Here is a 23,364-nt window from a genome sequence, read left to right on the forward strand (position 1 = left end):
CATTAAATTCAGGGTTAATTACAGGACAACCCTTAAACAATTTTCCACTTTATTAAGACAACTTTCTCCCAATGCCGCTTGACCCTTGGCACCATCTCAGTGCCCACTTCACCCACTTAGATGGATGGCAAAACACAGAATTGACAGGAGGAATGCACTGACAGAGGCAAGTGTATTCCTAACTAATAATATGTGTCCCTTTTAACAGTTCCCTTTCTCCGACCTTGGTTCAGTCAGGAGGATTTACTGCTGAACGCTTTGGCTGGTGTACCCTTAAAGGCCTTCTTTTGTTATGTGTTTTAGGCTATGTTTTACTTATGCCGTCAGGGTCTGCCGAATCAGCAGAAAGTGTAGACATCCATATTGTCTAGCTGTCCGCCATCCAGCTCAAGTTGAGAGCTGGAGGCCTTCCCACAATGAGCAACTCAAAATAGCTAGTATAACATAGGAATAAGCATATCTTAACTATTGAACATAAGTGAGTAATAAATGCCACTAAATATTACTAAATGTGATTAAATGCGATTATACTTTCAGTGCTAACAAGACCACAGCCATGCAACACCGAAAACCCACAACATCCGGTTGATTTCAGTTGTTGAAAGCCTTCAGCACTACCAAAGGTTTCCCATATTCCAACTACCTAGACAGGCATGCTTTCTTTTTCTGACTCCTCACTGGGAAATGTTTTCACTGCCGAGTTGTCAGTTTGCATAACAGTGATCCTCCTTATCACAGACACTTCGGTACCATGTACTAAATGCACCCAGTACATTTTTCACAGCACCCCACGGAGGGCAACCTCGCTTAGCTTGGAAGCAAACTGAAAGAATACAGCAGATATCATGGCGATCTTTTGCAAAAAACAAATGCTGGCTTCGTATAACTGTTAGTGCCATCCGCCTGCCTCAAATCTCATCAAAGCTTCCCTAAAAAGGACTGTGGTACCCAGCCGCCACCACTCAGAACCTCCTGAGAACATTCTAGACCGACCCACTGAGAAGACAGTCTTCCAGAACAGTACTATAACAATAGCAAATTAACTTACAACCAGCCTGGTAGCATTCGTGCAGTCAAGCTCACGGGGAAGCGAGAAAGAGGAAATCACAGGGAAATAGATTGTACCAAATAAAGCCCAAATTTATGCTAAGTGGGTTGGACCTAAGCCAGCCTCTTAACCCATAATGTCAAGTGGATGTTCCAACCCCATGCAAATCCCCCTCTCCGATGCCAGAGGCTGGTTTTATATCAGAGCCATGCACTGCACATGCGCGCAGACACATAAACTGGAAATGCACCGAAATCTAACCCCAGAATTCAAGATTCAACCCACTGTTATGTGACGCCATATGGCTCCTGCGCTTTGTGACGACACCAAACTCCTCCCACCACCGGGAGAAAGCGCTCTTATTAGCGGGGGGGGGGGGAACAAAAGACACCCGATCCAATCAGCTTCTGCTGCTTCCTCGGTTGCTAGGCAGGAAACACGAGAGGGAGGGGGTCCGTTACGGAGGATGAGAGACAGGCTGGGTATGGAGAGTGTCAAGGCGTACGGCCAATGAGAGCCCCGCGGCGGAGGGGGCTGTCCAATGAGAAGCGAGGGAACGGCGAACCCTCACGGAACGGCTTCTCCTCAGGCCGTCTCCTCAGAGAATCGCTCGCCTCAGGTAAAAACCAACGGAGGTGGCAACGATGAGGATGGCGGCGCTGGCGAGCGCGGCGGAGCGCGCGGTCCTGGTAAGAGGGAGAGTCGTCGCGGTCCTTTCCTCATGCGAGTTGCCGGGGAGCCGGACGAGGGGAGCCGGCGGTGGCCGAAGAAGGGATGGTGACAGCACCCCTCCCCCCCCCCCAATTCACGCAGCTGCTCAGTGAGGGGAATTTGGCTGAGGGCGTGACGTCACCCCAACCCCAAGTTCGTGACGTCACGCAACCCCAAAATGACATCCTACGTTAGTCACATTCCTAAGATGGAAAAGGGTCGGGGTGATGACGTCACAGCCAGACGGTCACTGAGACCTCAGCAGGACACTGAGACCTCAGCAGCCCTTTTGTCTAGGGGAGCTGTAAGGAGATGAGATCGGGCTGGGAATGTCCAGGCCCTACCTGGCAACCGTAAGGGATGTCTGGGATCAGTTTCCCTGGTTGCTTCTGTGATGTCACTTCCCTCCTGGACTCCCTCCCTGACTACAGCCCGCAAATCTCCCAGTCTTACATCAGCAACCCCAGTGGGGCTTCTGGAATGTTGACTCTATGATGTCATAATTGTAACAATGACCTCACTGGCATGGGGTTTTTTTCAGCGAGCCCTGTTGGGTGGGCACCCCAACAGCATTGGATTCCCCTCTCCTGGCAATGGGCCGTTTTGTCCAGAAGGTGGATTGAATGATGTCATTAGTGCCTGTGTGACATCACTAGTGATGGGTTTTTCCCATTCCCTGCCTTATAGGTAGGGTGTGTGTGTGTGTGTGACATCATTGGTTTTGCCTCTTTCATCAGAATGAGAGAGAGAGAGAGAGAGAGAGAGAGAGAACCACTTTTTGTTGCAAATGGGATGGGCAGGTTGGGTTTATGGTTTGGGAGATTTGTTTGTTTGCTTTAAAGAAATGCATCCCTGGGGGCAGGGGAAAGGATCTAGCCAGTTTTTAAATGCTGTGTTCGTTTTCTGCTGCCAAGGAATGGAAAGAGAGATTGCCTCTGGATGTGGAGGGTTCATTGAACTTCTAGCAGCTTCACCGCTGGCCAGAGCCAGTCTTCACGTCCTAAAAAACCCATGTTGCCAAACTGTGTGGACCTTGCAGTTTCCCTCGAAGGAGCGGCACTGGTCACCCCACGGCCGACCGGCCTGCTTCTCTGTCCCTTGTGACAGCAATTAAGATCAGCAGATTAGCTCCAGCATTCCCCTTCCAACAGCAATCTTGCAAGGCACAACCCTTTGTTTCCCTGGCAGTCCCCAATCTCTGAAGTGTGTCTGTCTGCATCATCCATTTGTGTCTGCTGGGAGCCTCACACCTGGCTGCACAAGCTAGCTTAGTACTTCAGCAGATCTGCAAACTTTGGTGAACGGTTACTGTTGACTTTTGCTCTAAAGTTGGAGGATTAGGATTCCTGGGATTCTGAAACTACTGCAGGAGGCTCCGTTGGACTCTTCTGCATCCCTTATGTGTTTACGAACGGAAAGTTTGCAAACCTACGCATTTATTTAATAACTAGCAGGGCACCTGTGCTTCACTACGCGTACTTCATCACAGGCTCTCTATGATTTTCAGGGTGACATTCAACATACCTCCTCACAGCCTGTCTGTGAACTTCGGGGTGACATTCAGCATACTTCATCACAGCCTCTCTATTAACTTTGGAACTACATTCAGCATACTTTTTCACATCCCCTGTATGAACATCTGGGTTGTTTTTCGCATATTTTGCAGCAGCTTCCTGTAGTTGTCTTTTTCTAATCGAATCTGTAAATCACTTTCTGCGTTTAATCCCTCTCCTCCCTTTAGCTCTTTCAACAGAAGGAAGAGGTTCGTATGCGGTGAGGAGGTCGGTGGTAGAATCCAGTTGGGCCACCATTGGCTCAATTGTGCTTTTTGTTTGGTGGGCATTATCAGAACTTGTCGATTCGACACATGGAAGTAGAGTGTCAAAGTGCCCATTAAAATCTCCGGTGAAATGAATCATTTTTACTCCCCTTTAGATTTGCATCCTTTAGCTTGGCAAGCAGGCTTTTAACTGTCACCTTTAGAATGTTCGTGCAGATGGCCAGCGTTCAATAGTAAATGTGTCATAACTCGAGTAAAACTGAATATTTTGAAAAATCCTTTCTTAGTGAGCACCTAAACTACATAATGAACCAGTGGGCCAAATTTCAACATTGTAGGTTCGGTGTTTTTTGAGTTCTTTTGATGAGTCAGTGAGTCAGTCAGTGGTATTTCGCGTTTATAGATATAGATTCAGGTCTCCTCTGTCACAAATGCCTGTACAGTTACAACGATCCTTGGCTGAGTTGCCCAGGGAGGTGGTGCTCCAATTCACTTAAAGGAACTTCCCTATCTCATGACTGCATTCACTTGGACACTGTGTCCAATCCTTAAGAAATAGTTCCTTCTGAAACAAGTAGTCATTAGCCAGTATTATTTTGCTACATGCAAATTCTGCTTATTTGTTTGTTAGTTTTTCCCCTGGCGCAGCAGCTCTGTGCAAATGAGCCAAATTTCGATGTTGTTTTAACCTGACAGATGTGGAGTTGAGGAGCCCTTTCTGATTGGGCATGTAAAATGTGTGTTGCTGGCTATCTTTGGCTGATGCATTAGGTTTGTGGGGTTCACTGCCCCTTCCTTTTTAAGAAGTCCAGATCAAAGTCCAACAGGGACCAAACAGTTTTGCTTACCAAGGCAGGCAATGTTCAAAGCAGTAGGTTCGTTAACAAATGCCTTTTGGTGTCTCAAGCACATGCTTGTTTATTTGTGTTAGAGTGTTTGTGCTCTGGTATGTTACTCTGATAACAACCGGTTTTCCTCCTAACAATGTGAAGGATGCCAAGGCCAGACTCTAGTCAATTTCAGTGCAGCTCTGGGCCTGTTATTGCATTGCTTGTCAGTTACATGGTAGATTTCCATTTCTTTCTATCCATGAAAGGCACCTTTATTGAGGCTTTAGTAGCATGCGTATTTACTTTGAAGGTTAATTGGCCAGGTTGTCCAGGTGACTTACGAACTGTACGAACTGATTTAAAAACCATGATTTGTATTCTTAGGCGTGGGAAGAGAGGGACTTACAGGAAGGAACTGTGCTTTGCGTATTCTTTTGTTCAGCAGCAAACACTGCAATCCTAAATGAATCCCCCTCCTTCCCAAAGTTCACTGAGGGTGGTCCACATTGCATTCTTGCTCTTGTGAAGGTGGGAAAGCCCTGCACACTGCTGCAAAGGTTGGGAAATCCCACACTCAGTGTAGTGCAAGGAAATGCCCTCTGAGCATGGGGCTAGTATCAGTAAGCTGCTATGGAAGGCTTTGCTCAGCTCTGTATATGGGGAAAATCAAGAGGCAGAGGCCTGCCATGTGGTAGGAAGGGTGCAAGAGAAAGCCATACCACCTGTTTTGGTCTGAAGGGGGGACCCAGAAGTGGTGGAAAACAGAGGTGGGCAATAGAAGTCCAGTTCTGACCCTTGCCCAGTTTTGTTCTCTTGACAAGCAAATGAGGATGATCTCAGAGAAACTAGTGTAAATTAATTATTACAGCGATGCAGGTTGAGTCAAGCTTCATGTCAAGCTTTAAGAGGCTGTATGTGCATTCCTAAGAGTTAGGGGAAGAAGGCCCACAGTACTGTACATTATCACTGAAGGGCCCAAGCAAGACACCATGCTCTCTAGGAGGTGTTGTATTCTACCTTTGTATTCACCGCTGTGCAAACAAAGGCATTTAGAAAAGCGTTCCCAGGGGCTGGTATTTCAGGCTGCACCTTTCCCATTCTTTGGGAACCTTCACCCAGTTCTGTGAGAAGTGCCGTGTGGTGGATACATCCGTCAAATTGGCAACTGTCTTCTCTCCTTTGTTTTGCAGGAAATTTTGGAAAAGTGGGTATGTTTTGTGGGGAAGCGGTATGCAGTTGATTTGCTGAAAGTTTGGTTTGCCAGTTGAGAAGGTTAGGCAGGACCCTGAGGGTATGTGGAGGGTATGTGGAGCACAGGTCTTTGGATGCTGCTGGACTTCCCTCTCTGCATATTTGAGGAGGAAGAGCATTATTTAGATACAAGTTGAAATTCCTGAGACTTCTACTGGAGCCAAATGATTTTTAGCAGAAATATATGACTGTGGATTGTATTGTTTTGTACTCCTTATTGCTTTCTTGTCAAACAATGCCTCCTCAACGCAGAGGCGTTGTTCTTTAATGCATGAAAACAAAAGAACACTCAGTGCCTTTCTGGCTAGCTCAGTGGGGGCTTGTGAAAGCCAGGGAAAGGGTGAGAAAGAAGAATTTGCTGTTAACAACTGCAGCCTCACTAGTTGACCAGGATAAGAATGGAAGAGTGCATCCTTGCAGCTTTTAGGCAGAACTCTTATATGTGACACACGTAGCTGGAATACAATCAGGTACAAGGTTTTGCTGCTGCCTGGTCAAGATGCTCACAAAAAGGGAAGAATCTGACCATGGGGGGTGTCAACCTCCTTGAATAACCTAGTTGGGATCCACCCCCCACCCCCATCACATATTCCTGCGTGTAAAATGGAAGGGAAGGATCAGATGCCTCCAGAAAAAGTGAAACGTCAAACAGCACCTTTCAGCACAGCATGCTAATGGTTTCTTATTTTGTTTTGCCACACAGGAAGAAGAGTTCAAGTGGCTTTTACGAGAGGAGGTCCATGCTGTCCTTCGGCAGCTACAAGATATTCTGAAGGTAGGTTTGTTTTTGTAAGTTCTTCAAAAATATATTTCCCCATGCTTGCAACAGGGAGAGTGTAATCTCATAATGTTGAACGTGTCTCCCCCTTGCTCTGTTTTTAATATTTTATTGATTTACAAAGTTATTCACAGGGCAGAGAGAGAATGATGTTCCCACCTCTCCAAAAATACTAGAACTCAGGGGTGCTCAGTGAAGTTGATGGGCAGTAGATACAGGCAGTACTTTTTTATTGGATAAGTGTTTGAAATGTGGAACATTTCAGCGGAGATAGTATTGGCCACATGCATTAGATGCCTTTGAGAGGGGATTGGACAAATTCAGAGAAGCTAGGGCCATCAGCCATGGAGACTAAAGAGAACCTTTGCATCCAAAGGCAGTATGCCTCTGAGTAGCAACTTAAGGGGAAGGCCTCAGCTTCTGTGCCCTATTTGTTGACCCTGCATTATAACTGTTGGCTGCTGCATGAGACAGGATGCTGGACTGGGGGGACCACTAATTCAGCAGGGCTCTTGTGATGTTCTTAAAGTGGCTTAGGGCCACACATCCCTCCAGCATTGACCCGCCTCCTCTCTCTTTCTGATCCAGGAAGCTTCCCACAGGTTTACTTTGCCCGTGAGTGGCTCAGAGGGACCCATCAAGCAGGAGAACTTTATCCTGGGCAGCGCAAAGTAAGTCCTGAGAATTTGGCATGTGGCGTTTTTGGCAATGGCTGTCATTTTGCAGCTGCAGCTGGCTGGGCTGAGCAGGAGAAGCAGTGGCCATTCTGGGAGCTTCACAATTCTGGATGGAGCAGGCGGTAAACATGAGGCTCCTATTCAAAGCGAGCCCCTTCGATGCTGGTCCCGGCAGTTCATATAGAAATTGGCTCACCGGCTGCCTCCTTAAGTGAGGATCAGCTTCCATAGGCCTAATTAAGTTTCATCACACAGATGATGCAGCGCTTCTCTCATCCTTACACAGAGCCTGGCAGATCAGAGAGAAGGTGTTCATTAAAGTCCTCACTGTGTGTTGGTGTTTGGGGCATGCCAGGGTGGGGATGTAACTGGCCAAGAAGCAGGTTGACATTCCACATCCTGACCCAGGCCTTCCACTGTGTGCACACAGAAGTAGAATTGCAGGGGCTCCAGAGAATCCTTTGAGCTGTTGGGGATTCGAATGGGTCTGAGGGAGGCTGAAGCCAAGGGCTGAGAGGCTTGGCTCTGCCTTCTGTCACCAGAGCTAGTTCCAGATCACCTCCCATTCCAATCGGGGGTCAGGTGCTTGTTGTGAAAACAAAGAGCTTTCTGTCTACATAACAGACCCAGCTGGGCTTGCAAATCAGGTTTGCCATGTTATTGACTTATTTATTAATTAAACAAGGCCACTGACAAGTTTGAGATGTGTTGGCCGCTGACAGGCACATAGCACAAGGCGTCCCTTGTGTATCAATGTCTGTGGTAGAAATCAGATCTTCATGGTTCCAAATTTTTTTAGCCTTTTAGGTTTGCCTCTGCTACACATCCCCAGAGGTTTTTGAGTGTGGGGATTAATTTTAGCCCCATTAATGACACTGCCCTCTTGTTTCAGTGCTGACCAGGTGAAGGGAGTGTTGACGCTTCAGGGAGATGCCCTGTGTCAAGCTGTGAGTATCGGTCCAGATGTCTGTGTCTGTATAAGGCAGGGTGGGGATGATGTGTTGACAAGGGGCCATACACCTCCGGAATATTCTAGCCCAGAAAATGTCTTAATTGGTTTAGAATAAAAAGAATAGTTTGGATTTATATCCCCCCCTTTCTCTCCTGTAAGGAGACACAAAGGGGCTGACAATCTTCTTCCCTCCCCTCCTCACAACAAACACCCTGTGAAGTGGGGTGGGGCTGAGAGAGCTCCAAAAAGCTGTGACTAGCCCAAAGTCACCCAGCTGGCATGTGCTGGAGTGCACAAGCTAATCTGGTTCCCCAGATAAGCCTCCACGGTTTAAGTGGCAAACCCGGTTCTCCAGATTAGAGTGCACCTGCTCTTAACCACTACGCCACTGCTGCTCCTAAGACCCTCTTTTAGGTCAGGAAATAATTCTCACTCCTAAGGTCTTCTCAGTCTCTCGTAGGGTGACCTTGGTCCAGTCATATTTCATAGCCTCACCTCATCAGCTTGATTTTTTTTTTTTTTGGCCTGGATAAATGCACCGCATTTGGCAGAAACAGCTGGCCATTGTGCTGGAATCCCTGTAGCCCAGAGATCCTGGCTGTACAGCAGACATTGAATCATTAACTCATTTCTTCTTTGCTTTTGGTTTATATTCCACTCTGAGGGCTTGCTTTATAACCCCTCTCGTTTCTAGGTTCCTTGTCCTCTCGCATGATTTTGCACCTTTCATTTTTCTTGGCTGGTAGCGATAAGGGAGTCCCACTGTCTGCAGCTAAATTTATTGTTTCTGCTTTTAAGATTAAGTGCTTGTGTATATCATCTAAACCCAGAGGTTGAGTTTTAAAATATTTTTGTTAATGATTTGGTTTTTTATTTAGCCGCCTGCTTTGGCACAAAGGCTCCCAGATTTCTGAACGGGGAGGTGGTTTTGAGGATAAAATGGGGAAAGGAGACTCAAATACTCCACCCCAAGCTCCGTGTTTGTTTGCTTTATTAGATTTGCCACCCTGCCCTGTCCTGAACAATGCCAGGCTCAGGATGACTTGCGCACATTATATAAAATGTACAATTATAATCATTTAACATTAGAACATTAACTGATCAATTATAACAGACACAGTAGCACGTAATCAAATATCAGAGCCTAAAAGCCTACAATCCCGAACCCCAATGTCCCATCGAACTCCAGTATTCTGGGAAGGTAAAGAACCGACCTTCAAAGATGGAGAAGGTTTGAAACTGAGAAATTTGAAAGGAGTTTGAAAAAAATATATTAAAGTTTGGGAGGCCAGCATGATGGATTGGACATAGAGAGCCAGCGTGGTGTAGTGGTTAAGAGCAGGTGGATTCTAATCTGGAGAACTGGGTTCGATTCCACGCTCCTCCACCTGAGTGGCAGAGGCTTATCTGGTGAACCAGATGTGTTTCCACACTTCTACATTCCTGCTGGGTGACCTTGGGCCAGTCACAGTTCTCTCTGGACTTTCTCAGCCCCACCTGCCTCACAAGGTGTCTGTTGTGGGGAAAGGAAGGGAAAGGAGCTTGTAAGTCACCTTGAGTCTCCTTACAGGAAAGAAAGGTGGGGTATAAATCCAAAGCTTTTCTTCTTAACCAAAAACTTGGTGGAATATCTCTCTTAAAGGCCCTACAGAACTTGTTAGTACCTTGAAGGCCCTGGTCTCTGCTGACAGAGAGTTATAACTAAACACTGGAGGAAGAGTGGGATAAAGAAGCACAGGATAGCCTGGTTGATGTCCACGTCCACTGCTTCTTCAGTTATAGGAAACCTCTTGAACCATTAGCAGGTATGGGTTAGTATTTAGCAACAGATCAGACAAGAGCTGGAAAACTGTGTGCACCTCCCTGAATTCCTTGGAACAAAGGGCATAACACCCCCCCCCCCCGAAAAGTGCCATTGAAAACAGTAAAATATGTACGACAAGCTAAATTGCAAAACTAGAAAGCATGGCATCTGGTGAGTTCAAGGAGGGCGTTTGCCCATGCTGGACTGCCTAGCTTGGCTGTGATAAAACATCCTGAGCTGTCACCTGACACAGCTATCTCTCCACCAAACAATGAGCTTCCTTCCTAAAGTCATCTCCAATCTTAGCTTCTGAGTGTGCTGGTGCTGCTTTCCGTTCACTCTGCATGACAAAGAAACTTCCAATGTGATATTTTTCAGAACGTGGTGTTCAGTAACCAGAAAGGTGGGGAGGGATCCGAGCTGGCTTTGTGAGTCAGGTGTTAGCTGAAAGCTCCAAACTAACACAGCTTCCCCCTTCCCTCCCTCCCTCCCTCCCTCCCTTTCTCAGGATATTAACTTGAAAATGCCCAGGAATACCCAGCTTGTGCACTTTGCTTTCCGGGATGACAAGCAGTGGAAGCTGCAGCAGGTATGGCAATGCTGGGCCTCCCCCCCACCGCTGCTCTGTGTACCTTTCTAAGATCACAACAACTAGCTTGAATCAGCTGGCCATGCGGAGGGAGGGCTCATTGAAAGGCACACGAATCATAAAGGTCATGTTTCTACCCCTCATAATACCAGCGAACTTGATAACCTGTTGTGGTGGGTTTTCCAGGCTGGGTGGCCGTGGTCTGGTGGATCTTGTTCCTCATGTTTCACCTGCATCTGTGGATGGCATCTTCAGAGGTGTATCACAGAGGTGTATCACAGATGCATCTGCCATGGCCACCAGCCTGGAAAACCCATCACAACCAGTTGCATCTGGCCGTGAAAGCCTTCGACAATACATTGATAACCTGTGATGAATTTTCGTGATGCTGACCTCCCTGCTGTCTCTGTATCCTTCCTCCATTTTAAATGTATTTGCTGTTCGTGTGCTTCAGTAGGAGGGGGCAGAATAGAAGACTAGATCAAAGTCTCAATTGCTTTCAGGAAAAGGCTGGTTTATTTTTATCAGAAAAATAATTCTCGTTAGAAATTACCGAGGAGGTAGCCATGCTAGTCTGTTGTAACAAAGGCGAACAAGAGTCTCGTGGCTTGCTGAAGACTGAGTTTTTATGCTTGCGTCTGACTAAGAAGTGAAGAGTCACCACAGGCATCTCAATAAAGTGGGCTCTAATCCACGAGAGCCTACACTGAAATGAAAACATGCTAGGCTTTAACATGCCACAAGAATGCACTACAAGTAAATTAAATTCAGGCGTAGTAGAGTCTGGATTGTGGGATTTCTCCTTCAGTATGCCAGACCTGCTTCCAGGTCTGACATACTGATGCCGCCGTATTGATGGAGCTCCCCTTTGTGCTTCCCCAGATCCAAGATGCAAGGAATCATGTGAACCAAGCCATCTACCTGCTTACCAACAGAGGTGCCAATTACCAGTTCAGGACTGGATGCGAGGTCCTCAAGGTGAGCCCACTTGCCTGGCATGGCTGCACCCTTTTTAGTTCCCTCCCCACCGCCCATTTAAGAACATAAGAACATAAGAAAGCACCTGCTGGATCAGACCAGAGTCCATCGAGTCCGGCGCTCTGCTGCTTGCAGTGGCCCACCAGATGCCTTTGGGAGCTCACAGGCAGGAGGTGAAAGCAATGGCCTTCTGCTGCTGCTCCTGTTCCCAAGCACCTGGTCTGTTAAGGCAGTTGCAATCTCAGATCAAGGAGGATCAAGATTGGGAGCCATAGATCGACTTCTCCTCCATCAATCTGTCCAAGCCCCTTTGAAAGCTACCCAGGTTAGTCACCTCATGTGGCAGCATATTCCAAACACCGATCACGCATTGCATGAAGAAATGTTTCCTTTTATTAGTCCTAATTCTTCCCCCCAGCATTTTCAGTGTATGCCCCCTGGTTTTAGTATTGTGAGAAAGAGAGAAAAATTTCTCTCTGTCAACATTTTCTACCCCATGCATAATTTTATAGGCTTCAATCATATCCACACTTAGAGGAATAACAGGATAAAAAGAATTAAAGCAACATTATTTTGCCATTTGAGTAGCATCCTGTGACCGGGGCTGCGATCCACATTTTGCGGTCAGCCCATATTAAAATCGTATGCATGTATATGTTTTTCTCTCATTGCCAGTTGATGGATGCAGTAATGTTGCAGCTAACAAGAGCTCGGAATCGCCTCACCACTCCGGCTACTTTGACCCTACCGGAAATCGCCTCCAGCGGCCTTACGGTAACCGAGCCTTGTCTGTTGACAACGCTTTCAGATAGGGATAGGCTCTGTATAATTCTGTGCCAAAGGAAATCCCAGTTATATTATAGGAGTGATCCTAGTTTTGTGTATTTGTGCATTGGTGTAGAGTTCAAAACATTGGGGAGAACGCAGTCTGTACAAAGCTGGAAGCATGTGTAGAGAAGCTTTAGGGCAGTGATGGCAAACCTTTTCAAGACCGAGTGCCCAAACTGCAACCCAAAACCCACTTATTTATCGCAAAGTGCCAACACGGCAATTTAACCTGAATACTGAGGTTTTAGTTTAGAAAAAACGGTTGGCTCCGAGGCGTACGTTACTCGGGAGTAAGCTTGGTGGTAGTTGGTGGCTTTGCTTTGAAGCAACCATGCAACTCTTTGAATGGGTGAATCAGGACCCTTGGAGGGTTTACTCAGAAGCAAGCCCCATTGCCAGCAACCGATCTTACTCCCAGATAAAGGATTGCGCTTTAGTTCTTCACATGAAAATCAGTGTGTTTAACAGCGCTTAACAGGGTTACCTACACTGCTTCTCCAAAACCAGGTCTTAGGTTTAATGCTAATAATTGAGCCCAGTGGCCCAGGCCAGCCTAGAAGGGGGGGGGGGGGGCTCTGTTTGCACGTGCCCACAGAGAGGGCTCTGAGTGCCACCTCTGGCATCCGTGCCATAGGTTCGCCATCACTGCTTTAGGGCTTCCATTTTCCTCCACTCTGAGCTCTGGAGCGCCCTTCTTAAAGCTCTTTGTGGCATCTGAGTTTTCAGTACCATATTTTCCAAGCATTTTCAAACTTCAGTCATGTGACGGAGAATCTTGCTTTTAAAAAGCAAGCTTGGGAAACTGCAGCCGATTTCACAAGAGGCCCCAGAATGCATCTTCTGACCTTGACAGGATGCTATAAGTTGTGTCGCAGGAACAAGGTTTTTGTTCTGTGGCTTGGGCCTGTGGGTTTGTTCATTTGCATGTGTGTGTTTTGATGTTAGAAGTGTGGCAAATGTGCCATGATCCCTTCTGAGACCCCCCCCCCTTTCCTGGATTACCCACACAACAGTCACCAGTGGTCAGGTCCAGTCATACTGCAAGTGCACAAAGGGATGTCTTCTGGCTTGCAGGCAAACTAGAGTCATGGCAGGAAACCACAGTGTTTCCTGTGACCAGCAAAGCCTTTGCTACTAGTAGGAGCCAGAAACCTGTCATGCCACATAACGTAGCATCCTGTGGCTCTGCATTCCTGTCTCTCATTTGTATCAGTGTCCAGATCAACAATGCTCACTCAATGGCTCAGGAGCCACATGTAACTCTTCTCCAGCGTGGCGTCTGTCCCAAGTTTCAGGCAAATGGGCTGTGTGGTTGCCAGGTGGTTCCGACCTTGAAACCACCACCAGAGGAATGGGCAAGCTGCCAGTCTCCCTGACGGGCTGGCCTTATGCCAAAGATAGGTAAATGTGGCTCTCCATGAGCCTTGTGAGTAACTCTGGTCCAGATACCTTGCTTCTTCTGTTTAACTCCTGAAATTTCTTGGTCCAAGACGGCCAAGTCTGTTCAGCATCATCCCTGCCTGGAAAGAAAGTATTAATCTGGGAAGGCTGATGTCTCCATCCCATGTAGCAGTTCTAATTTGTTTGGGAAGACGGGCACTTAGAGAAACTGAGAAAAGCGTGAACCTCTTTCTACTCTCAAAGTACAGGAAAAAGAGATTCCACCTAAACATTAGGAAGAACTTCCTGACTATCAGGGCTGTTTGACCGTGGAATGCGCTGCCTCGGAGAGTGGTGGGGTCTCCTTTGGAGTTTTTTAAAGAGAGGCTGGATGGGCAGCTATCAGGAATGCTTTGATTATGTGTTCCTTCGTTGCAGGGGGTTGGATTTGATGGTCTTTGTAGTGTAAGTCCCTTCGAATTCTATGATTCTATAAATCTTCCCTGTATTGCTATATAGCAATGACTGAGTAGCGGTCTGTCATTATGTGCTTGTACAATACCCTTGTCCCACCCCCCACCCCACCCCATTAAGATGCATATGGACAACAAAGAGGGAATTTAGTCTTCTGCTGACATTTGCTCAGGAAAGGCCCAATCAATCAAGAATCCTTATTCTAGAGGGCTTATTCGTAAAGGTATGGTGTGTGTTCAGTGGAATGTGCACCACAGGCTTAAAGAAAGAGCCTGCTCTCTGACAACGATGTTTTGGTCTCCCTGCAGAAAATGTTCACTCCTGCTTTGCCTCCAGACATCCTGGTGAACTTCTACATTAACCTAAACAAGCTCTGCTTGACTGTTTATCAGCTGCACGCCCTGCAACCCAGCTCCACAAAGGTAAGTGCATGTGTTGAATGTACCATGAGAATTTCCGAACCCACGTAGTTTCCAACATTAACTGTACGTTTTGCTCGAATCGGTTATGTACACAGTGTGACATGCGAACAGGATTTGAATCAGCATCATCATACTTCTCCCTCATTTGATGTCCCAAGAGGCATAATTTCCCTCCCTGTTTTTTTCCAGAACTTCAGACCGGCTGGTGGGTCCATCTTGCACAACCCAGGGGCCATGTTGTAAGTACTGTCTCTGGAGGGGCATGGACAGCTTGCTGGAGTTGGCGGGAGGGGTTTCCCCACGGAAACAGCGGACTGGGCTGCCACCATTCTCCCTTTCCACGGTCTCTCTCTATCTCTGCAGCGAGTACAGCAACCAAAGATACGAAGTCAGTCACGTCCATAAGGTGGAGAGTGTGGTGCCCTGGTTGAACGATGCCCTGGTTTTCTTCACGGTGTCTCTGCAGCTCTGCCAGCAACTAAAAGATAAGGTGAGAAGAGTAGCCGTGCCTGACTATACGGAAAGCCACTGAGGGTGGTGGTTTGTCAGCTGAGTGATCAGAAAAGAGGTGTGGGGGGTGGCGGGGGGGGGCACGGCAACTGAGCTGTGTGAAAACAGAAGCAGAACACTCGCTGCAATTATGATTGCGTTTAAAAGATGGTCAGCCACTTTGGAGGTCAGACAGCAACAGGGAGAGATACTTGGGGTGTTCAAGATTTACGACCAAGTCCTTTCAGGTAAAATCCAGGCTGCCAGCTGATTACCTGAGCCTGCTTCGTGAGTCTGTGGCGCAGGTGAAATTTGAACCAAGGATGGCTTCTTTGCAGCTACTGTTGTTCATTGCATGCTCGGGATTTAGAGGAACATGGGGCATTTTGAGAACGTAGGATGCATTACAATAGAAAATGGGGGAGTAGAAAATGAAGCACAGCTCCCTCCTTCCAACACATAAAGCATATTTCAAACACAAAGGCCCCCCATTTCTGTCTAGCTACTTGTCACTTAACTGTACTTTGAGTAAACATAAGGGGCTACCATTTGGATGGAGGTACAAAAAGACCCGGAAAATTCAGTTGAGACTTCTTAGCCCTTTGGCCCATGTACGAAACGTCGGTGTTAACAGTCCCAAGTTTCTGACAAGCAAGATGGGCCCACCCCAACTTCTGGACGCCTCTCCTGTTTTCTCTTTTCCAGATTGCTGTGTTCTCTGGCTACTGGAACTACAAGCTGTACTGATAACCCCACAAAGGGTGGCCCCCCTTCCTTTTGAAGTTTCAGCCCCTTCCTTCCCGGGGAGAAAAACCCTGGTATAAGCGGTGCATAGCAAGAGTTGTCAGATTCCAACTCTCCACGGTGGCTTCCTGGGCTCAACGTCTTTGTGGGTGGAGTGTCGCCATTTATTAGCACTTTAGAATCACACCTGTTGTTTCCACACATGCCAAGACTGGGGACAAAGAAGCGCCAATAAGGGCCTGTCTTGCCCCACTCCTCTAGAGGAAAGGTGTGAGGTAGAGCAATATGGGGAAGAGCCCAGAAGGGGGCGTGACCTCCCAGAAGGGCCAGCTGGGCTGAGTGACACGCACAAGAGCCATTCGTTGTCGTAGATTTTGGGGCCACTCTCCCTTGCAGCCCTGTCCCCTGACACAAATGTGTGCATTTCTCCCATGCTTCCTGCATGACCTAGCACTAGAGGGACAGGGCCCTGTTTCTTCCCATGGTAGCCTGGAGCCTGCTTTGAGCAAGCAGGGGTTGTCTACCTTTGGTCTGGTCTTCCACGAAGCTGTCTTTTCTGTCTCACCACCAATGCAATGCCCACGTGACCCTCACCTGGACCAGTGTCGTGCAGGTGGCAGGGTGGTTTGTTTGCTGCTAGACCTCTCTAGAGTGATTCCTGGAACTAGTCGGTTGCTGTGAAATAAAGGTCCCTGAACACTCTTGATGTGCGGTGGGAAGTCTTTGCTCTCCGGCCTCCGTTGAGATCTTCCTGACTGCTACACAGGTGAGAGAAAGAAAGAGCAGATCTCATGGTGCTGGAGCCAAACCAGAAGTTCAGAACGAGCTATTGTGGCTTAGCTTATCAGACAAGGTTGGGGGAGACCTGGGCCAAACTCTTTCTCTACTGTGCAACTCACTTGGTGTCTATGGGCCCGTCGCATACTCTCAGCCTCACTCATCCCACAGCGGTCCTGCATGCAGTACCCTCTGTTCTGCATTGGTTAGGCTTCACCTGGAATATTGTGTTCAGTTCTGGGCAGTTCAAGAAGGATATTGACAAGCTGGAACAGGTCCAGAGGAGGGCAACCAAAATGGTGAATGGGCTGGAGTCCATGCCCTACGAAGTGAGACTTAGAGAGCTGGGGATGCTTAGTTTATTTATTTATTTATTTATTTATAATGAGATTTATAAGCCGCCTCACCCCCGAAGGGCTCGAGGCGGCTCACAGAATGGCTGCACATTCAATAACAATCAATAAAACCTATCAAGTACAAGAGTGCAGCTTAATTCATTAAAACGTAAAACTTTAAAACTTAAAAGCGATTTCAATTACATACTGGTTAAAATATCAGAGTGCCCGGACTAGAATGGCCAATGGAGAGGAGGGGATAGGTCGGCCCAAGATGGGAAACCAAGAGGGCCCGGCCAGATGGAAACTTGGCAGCTTCAAGTGGGGGGTGGTAGAACCGCTGACCCAACCCCCCAAAAGGCCCGGTGGAATAAGCTTGAAATGCTTGCAGGCCCTGCGGAACTCACCAAGGTCCCGCAGGGCCCGGACAGCTGGAGGTAGAGCATTCCACCAGGCAGGGGCCAGGGCCGTAAAGGCCCCTGGCCCGGGTCGAGGCCAGCCGCACCATCGCCAGGGCCAGGGATCTCCAGCAGCTCTGCCGCCGCCGAACGCAGCGGCCTGTTTGGGACATAAGGGGTGATGCGGTCCCGTAGGTATGAGGGCCCCATGCCGCGTAAGGCCTTAAAGGTCATTACCAACACCTTGAAAACGATCCGGAATTCCACTGGGAGTTTGGTGAAGAGAAGGTTAAGGGGGGTCATGATAGCTATGTTTAGATATTTGAAGGGATGTCATGTTGGTGAGGGAGCAAGCTTGTTTTCTGCTGCTCCAGAGACTAGGACCAGGAGTGATGGGTTCAAGGGGAAGGAAAAGAGATTCCACCTAAACATCAGGAAACACTTCCTGACGGTAAGGGCTGTTCAACAGTGGAATGCGCTATCTTGGAGTGTGGTGGAGCCTCCTTTGGAGATTTTTAAATAGAGCCTCGATGGCCATCTATCAGGAGTTCTTTGATTATGTGTTCCTGCATTGCAGGGGGTTGGACTTGATAGCTCTTGGGGTCTCCAACTCTGATTCTATGAAAAGAGGAAGGAAAAACCACATGTAATCCCCCTCTCCCCCAAGCTCCTTCAAGGAAGGCTGTGATAAAACTGCAGGCCCCGGGCCACATGTGAGCGTTAATCCATCTGCCACATTTTCCCATGAAATCCCCAAGGAACAAATTATCTTCACACTACTGGCATCCAAAGGCTTAATGTAAACTATCACCTTGCCACTTCCCTGCCAGGACCTCAAGGCATTATTCAGCACAAATGGCAATTATGTCTAAGAAATGAGGAGGCTTCACAGTTGCGGAGGTGACATTTTTGTGAGGCCAACCTAGAGCCTTTTCGTCGGCGCCTTTAAGAGGCGTGCATGTTTATTGTAGCGTAAGCTTTCGAGGACTGCGGCCCACCTCAAACATATTTTGTCAAGGGGCAGGTTTGAGCATGTTTTCGTAGTTATGGAAGAAGGAAACGTGATATAAACAATTTTCCCTGAAGACACTGAATAGGGAAAGGTGCTTTCCACTATGTCTGCAGCATGCACATGAGCTGGGATCATATGGCACTCTTCACAACGGCAGCGTTGCAAAAGGCACGATCTCTTTCCACAGCACAATTTTAGAGCCAGTCTGGTTCGAACCTCAGCTGGCTGCCCATTATTTCAGAACCACAGATGCAGACTAACTAGTAAAGGAGTCAACGGAAAGGCTTTCCTCGAACAGGTGTGTTGTATAACCAGCAGTTACGGCACAAGAAATCTCTGCCGGACGGTTCCTCTGTTTCTCCAGAGTTTAATGCAACTGAGAAAAAATGAGCACAGGTAAAGGACTGCCACAGTCAGAGAGTGAACCCCCCGGTGCCAAAGGCCCCCAAGTCACACTCGTCATCAGGTGCGAGAGGTGAAATCCAGCTTAGAAACAGTCTCAGTGCAGGACCCCCGGGGAGCTGCCCTGTTTCTTTCCTGTCGCTTACATGATTTGTCCCGGCTGCTCTTCAAGGTTCCATGGCCTGGTTATCAACGCCAACTTTTCTGGGAGCCTGCGTATATGAAGGCAATATGTTAAAGTGGCAGGACCACGCATGCTCAGCAAGCCTGATGGGATGCGAATTTAATCCAGCAATACGGTTAAATTTGGTTTTGGAGCCCAATAGCCTAGAAGATCGGGTAAAAGATCCTATACCAATATACCGGATTAGCCGGGAGCAGCAGTTTTCTCCAAGAAGTTCTGGGTTCTGCCACGGGGTGGGGTACAGCTCAGTGGTAGATCACCTGTTTTACGTGCTAAAGGCTCAATCAACAATAGCTCCAAAAAGAAGGATCAGTAGTTGATGCAAAAGGATCATGGACTGAGACCTGGAGAGCCACTGCTGACTAGTGGATGTAAAAGAGACACTAGTGGATCCCTGGGCACGAGTGTAAGACACCAGGTAACCCTTTCCCCTCTTTCCAGCTGTCCTCTGCAATCTACTGGCTGTTGTGGGTTTTCCAGGCTGTGTGGCAGGTGGCCACTTTTGTTCCTAAGTCTTCCCACATCTGTGGCTGGCATTCAGAGGCATGTCATGGTAAGATGTATTTCTGTCTGGCACAGTGGCCTCTGCAACTTTACTCCAGTGTCACACGCTCCCAAGACTGTGTAGGCTGCAGTGGTTAGAGTGCTGGAACTGCGGCTGATATCCTTTGTCAACCATGAACCTCACTGGCAGCAGGAGGACTTGGGTCAATCAGTTTCTGCCTGGCCTACCTGGCACAGTTGTTGTAGGGGCAGTGAGGAAGGGGAGACCTCTGTGGAAACAGATGGAAACAGCCCCGGTGTGTGTGTGAAATCTGGGTTAAGGTTAGATGTGGCTCCTGAGCTGACCATTCCCAGGTGGACATAAACCATCTATTTCCACACAAGCACCTGCAGGAACGCTCAACACTCTTGACTTTGGGTGGGATGTTGCCGGGGGGGTGGGTGGGGAGTCTGAACTTGGATCCCCCTAGAGGTGGTCCATCCTTTGTACCCCATCAACATCATCTGAGGTTAAGAGGAAATCCAGGAAAAGGTTTACCTTGTGATACGACGCCGTGTGCTCACAATCGCAGCAGCAGCAGCAGAAGCAGCGGATCAGAACAAGGAGGACCAAAGAGAGAACTGCCCCTAGGAGAGGAAAGGAGACAGACCGTTTCAGCTCGTCAGTTCTCCAGAAGTTGGGGAAGCGGTTAGGAAGAGTACAGGGGATGTTTTGTGGACCTTGGATTTTGGAGATCCATTAAAAAGGTTGCGAGTAGGCCAGAAAACCAAAATGTCTGAGGTTCTCTGGATCTGCTAAAGAGGAAGCTTTCCAAGCTGCGGAGTGGACTGAGGGTAGATACGAGAGCTGAGAGGTGGTAGGAGAGAAGCCAGCCCAGCTTACCAATGAAAATGAAGAAAATGGCGAAAGCTGCGATATCCCAGTCAGTCTGGAACATCTCCTTGGTTTCCAGTCTGTTCAGGACATCGTTGATCTGGTTGCTCAGTTCTTGACCGAAGTCTTGGCCTGGCGACCCCATGTCCGGTCCACCCGTGGAGTTCTCCCAAACGTTCCAGTAGCTCTGTAGATGGCAAAAGGGGAGATGGCCTTCTGAGGGCAGAGTTTCACAGAGGTGACTCCAGCAGGGCTGCCTATCCCCAGATGGGGCCTGGTGATCCCCCGGAACTACAATTGATCTCCAGCCAGCGTGGCGTAGTGGTTAAGAGCAGGTGCACTCTAATCTGGAGAACAAGGTTTGATTCCCCGTTCTGCCACTTGAGCTGTGGAGGCTTATCTGTTGAACCAGATTAGTTTGTGCACTCCAACACACGCCAGCTGGGTGACCTTGGACTAGTCACAGTTCTTTGGAGCTCTTTCAGCCCCACCCACCTCACAGGGTGTTTGTTGGTGAGGGAAAGGAGACTGTAAGCCTCTTTGAGTCTCCTTACAGGAGAGAAAGGGGGGATATAAATCCAAACTCTTCTTCTTCTTCTTCCAGACTACAGAGATATTTTCTCCTAGTGGAAAGGGCTGCTTTGGAGGGCGTGTATTATACCTTGCTCAAGTGATTCCCCTCCCCAGATCCCATCCCCTCCTGGATCCACCCCTTCAAATCACCCAGAATTGGCAACTGTAACTCCAGCTGCCATGGTGGCAAGACAGCCCTCTTTGCGCATCATTTTCCCCTTTCCCATCACCTGAGGTGGAGCCAGATGCTGTGGGCTGAGCAAGAGCTGGCTGGGTCAGGCACTGGACCTCACACAGTCCAGCTTCTTCGTTCCTCCTCCCTATTTACATGATCTGCCCAACCTTACTTTTATTCTTGGGCTCGTGACTCACAAATCTGAACACCAACGCGAGCTAACTCCTACTCTCAGTGAGAGTTGATTACAAAAAAATTCCGCAGTCCTGGGGAAGTCGCTCCAAACAAGCCCCTCGCTGAGGGTTGCCAAACTCCAGGTAGCACCTGGGGATCTCTGCTGATATAGTTGATCTCCAGGTGTTTGTGTGGAGAAAATGGCTCCTTTGGATGGGAAACTCAATAGCATTATACCCTGCAGAGGTCTCATCCCTCCACAAACTTCACCTTCCCCAGGCTCCACCTCCAAAACCCTCCAGGTTTTTTCCCCAGCCCAAAGCTGGCAACCCTGCCCTGACGTCCACAGAGGCTACCCGCTTCTGACTTTGATTTGGACACCAGCAATCCCTCCCTGTTCTCTTCCCCAGAGTGATCCAGGGCCTCCCAGCACAGGTGGGCATGCGCACGTGTCAGATCCCAGAGCAGAGGCATAAGAAGGAAGCTGCTTTTGGAACGAAGCAGGGGCTTTAAAAATGAGCTGCTCGTTCAGTAACAGAAACACAAGGAGATTTTTTAAAAAGAAATTCCCTCCAAGTCAAGATTTCTTGGTGGAAAGGATTACCTGCCGCAGGAACGCCTTTTGCTCCTTTCCTTTGCTTTCTGCAACTCTCTTCTGTTTTTTCTGAAGCTCCTTCAACTTCCTTGTTCCTGTTTGCTCCAAGAACCCAGGGCGGGTGTTGACTTAAAAGCACCTGAGCCCCAGCCAAGAGCAGGCACACCCCAGCCTCCCCCCCCCCCCTTGCTAGGAAAGGGAACAGTCCCCTGGGTCCAACAGGTGGCCTTTCAAGAAAAATGGAGTAAGAGCTTGCTGCAGAAAACTTCCAAAAATCCCTTCACAAATCGCACGTTGACAACTGTGTTTAACCCTGTGTGTGCATGTTGCAAGAAGCCACAGCTGATCTTTGCTTGCTAGTACATATTGCCTGCCCACACACTATTTTCCCATCCATCGTACTCAGAAATATGGAGCTGGAGGGGACCTCAAGGGCCATCTAGCCCAACCCCCTGCACAATTCTGGAAATTCACAGCTGCCTCCTCCCCACACCCCAGTGACCTCTACTCTGTGCCCAGAGGAAGGGGGGAAAAACCCACCCTCCAAGTTTTTCCTGGAGTCTGGCCTGGAGAAAAATTCCTTCATTCCTGAACCACTTCATAGTTTTAAGGAAAATGCGTGCAACCTATTAAAACGTGTGCCTTCAAAAACAAGGGTGCCAAATACTTTTTTTGGTACAGCTGCTGCCTTAATGGCATAGGTGCCCTGCCACCCTCAAAACCCCTCCCCCAATTGGCAACCTGTCATCGGAGATTCACTTTTAAGACAAAAGTTTTAACCCCTTTCATGACAGCAGTGGTTGTGGCAGGCTGAAGTCCAGCAGCTGTCGATTTCTCTTGTTATGTACGCCTCTTAATACGTTGGAGAGAGGCCTACTTCTTAAACTAGCGCACAGTGAAACCTGGGGGAAACAGAAATAGGTTTATGAGGGGGCATGGAATTAAAGTAGGGATGCCAGTCTCCAGGTCAGACCTGGAGATTCCCTGGAATTACAGTCCCATCTGCAAACTGCAGGGATCAGTTTCCCTGGCTGCTTTGAAGGATGAAAGTTACCGCCAGGAAAATAAAGAAAATATTTTCCTAAGTCAGGTTGCCTGGCTACACTGGCTCCATGCCCGGACACGGAGACTTGTGTGGTTCAGAAGCCTCCATAAGGTTCACAGAGAACGCATATGTATGTTTGTGCCAATGCTATACGGTTTCCCTCTTGTTTATGCCTTTCTACGATGTAATAAAAACCCCTTTTAGTTGAATTTATGATGTGCCTGCAGTTTAGGATGTTATTGTTTAGTTAGGTTCTTCAGTTAGTTTAAGGTTTTGTTATTGTTAGATTTAAGAAAGCCATGCCAATAAGTATCTGTAAAGTCTTGCCCATAAGTATAAGTACATGTGTTTATCCTCTAAGGTTTCCCTAACGTTTAAGTTTAGAAATGTTATTTTTGAAATTTGTGTCTGATGGCCAAAGCAGTGGCCAGAAAGGTTGGTATTAAGGGACAAGGAAGTTAGTCCTGCAATTCAGTTTGGACCAACACCCAGGTAATCCCATCTTCACCAACAAAAGAGCCTTTTGACTAACAAAGGATGGACTCAGGGTGTGGACTGGCTGTTGGAAGGTGTCACCCTGT

At 48.0% G+C, this 23,364-nt stretch overlaps 2 protein-coding genes across 2 annotated transcripts; one reads left to right on the forward strand and one right to left on the reverse strand.

Annotated features, from left to right (window-relative positions):
• The first annotated feature begins 1,578 nt into the window (after positions 1 to 1,578).
• Positions 1,579 to 16,437, forward strand: ROGDI (rogdi atypical leucine zipper). The gene is made up of 11 exons (XM_048495680.1): positions 1,579 to 1,737; positions 6,324 to 6,395; positions 6,987 to 7,069; positions 7,968 to 8,022; positions 10,340 to 10,420; positions 11,303 to 11,398; positions 12,074 to 12,172; positions 14,389 to 14,502; positions 14,692 to 14,741; positions 14,866 to 14,992; positions 15,697 to 16,437. Exons 1-11 carry the CDS (start codon positions 1,693 to 1,695, stop codon positions 15,736 to 15,738), a joined length of 864 nt encoding a protein of 287 aa, XP_048351637.1. The 5' UTR covers positions 1,579 to 1,692; the 3' UTR covers positions 15,739 to 16,437.
• A 2,171-nt stretch (positions 16,438 to 18,608) lies between these two features.
• Positions 18,609 to 21,859, reverse strand: SMIM22 (small integral membrane protein 22). Its single transcript, XM_048495629.1, has 4 exons — positions 21,748 to 21,859; positions 20,231 to 20,408; positions 19,886 to 19,974; positions 18,609 to 18,871 (listed from the first exon to the last, which is right to left on the reverse strand). Exons 2-4 carry the CDS (start codon positions 20,364 to 20,366, stop codon positions 18,827 to 18,829), a joined length of 270 nt encoding a protein of 89 aa, XP_048351586.1. The 5' UTR covers positions 20,367 to 20,408; positions 21,748 to 21,859; the 3' UTR covers positions 18,609 to 18,826.
• Positions 21,860 to 23,364: the final 1,505 nt, after the last annotated feature.

The sequence above is a fragment of the Sphaerodactylus townsendi genome, linkage group LG04, assembly GCF_021028975.2.
Source record: "Sphaerodactylus townsendi isolate TG3544 linkage group LG04, MPM_Stown_v2.3, whole genome shotgun sequence".
Lineage (NCBI taxonomy): Eukaryota > Metazoa > Chordata > Lepidosauria > Squamata > Sphaerodactylidae > Sphaerodactylus > Sphaerodactylus townsendi.

Excerpts from the sequence above, each read along its gene's own strand:
- SMIM22 (XM_048495629.1), bottom strand. The coding sequence starts at position 20,366 with ATGGGGTCGCCAGGCCAAGACTTCGGTCAAGAACTGAGCAACCAGATC. Across the intron at positions 19,975-20,230 it reads CATTTTCTTCATTTTCATTG|GGGCAGTTCTCTCTTTGGTC; the intron begins GTAAGCTGGGCT and ends TTCCTCTCCTAG. Across the intron at positions 18,872-19,885 it reads ACACGGCGTCGTATCACAAG|GCTCCCAGAAAAGTTGGCGT; the intron begins GTAAACCTTTTC and ends TCATATACGCAG.
- ROGDI (XM_048495680.1), top strand. The coding sequence starts at position 1,693 with ATGAGGATGGCGGCGCTGGCGAGCGCGGCGGAGCGCGCGGTCCTG. Across the intron at positions 11,399-12,073 it reads CTGGATGCGAGGTCCTCAAG|TTGATGGATGCAGTAATGTT; the intron begins GTGAGCCCACTT and ends TCTCATTGCCAG. Across the intron at positions 12,173-14,388 it reads TCGCCTCCAGCGGCCTTACG|AAAATGTTCACTCCTGCTTT; the intron begins GTAACCGAGCCT and ends GTCTCCCTGCAG.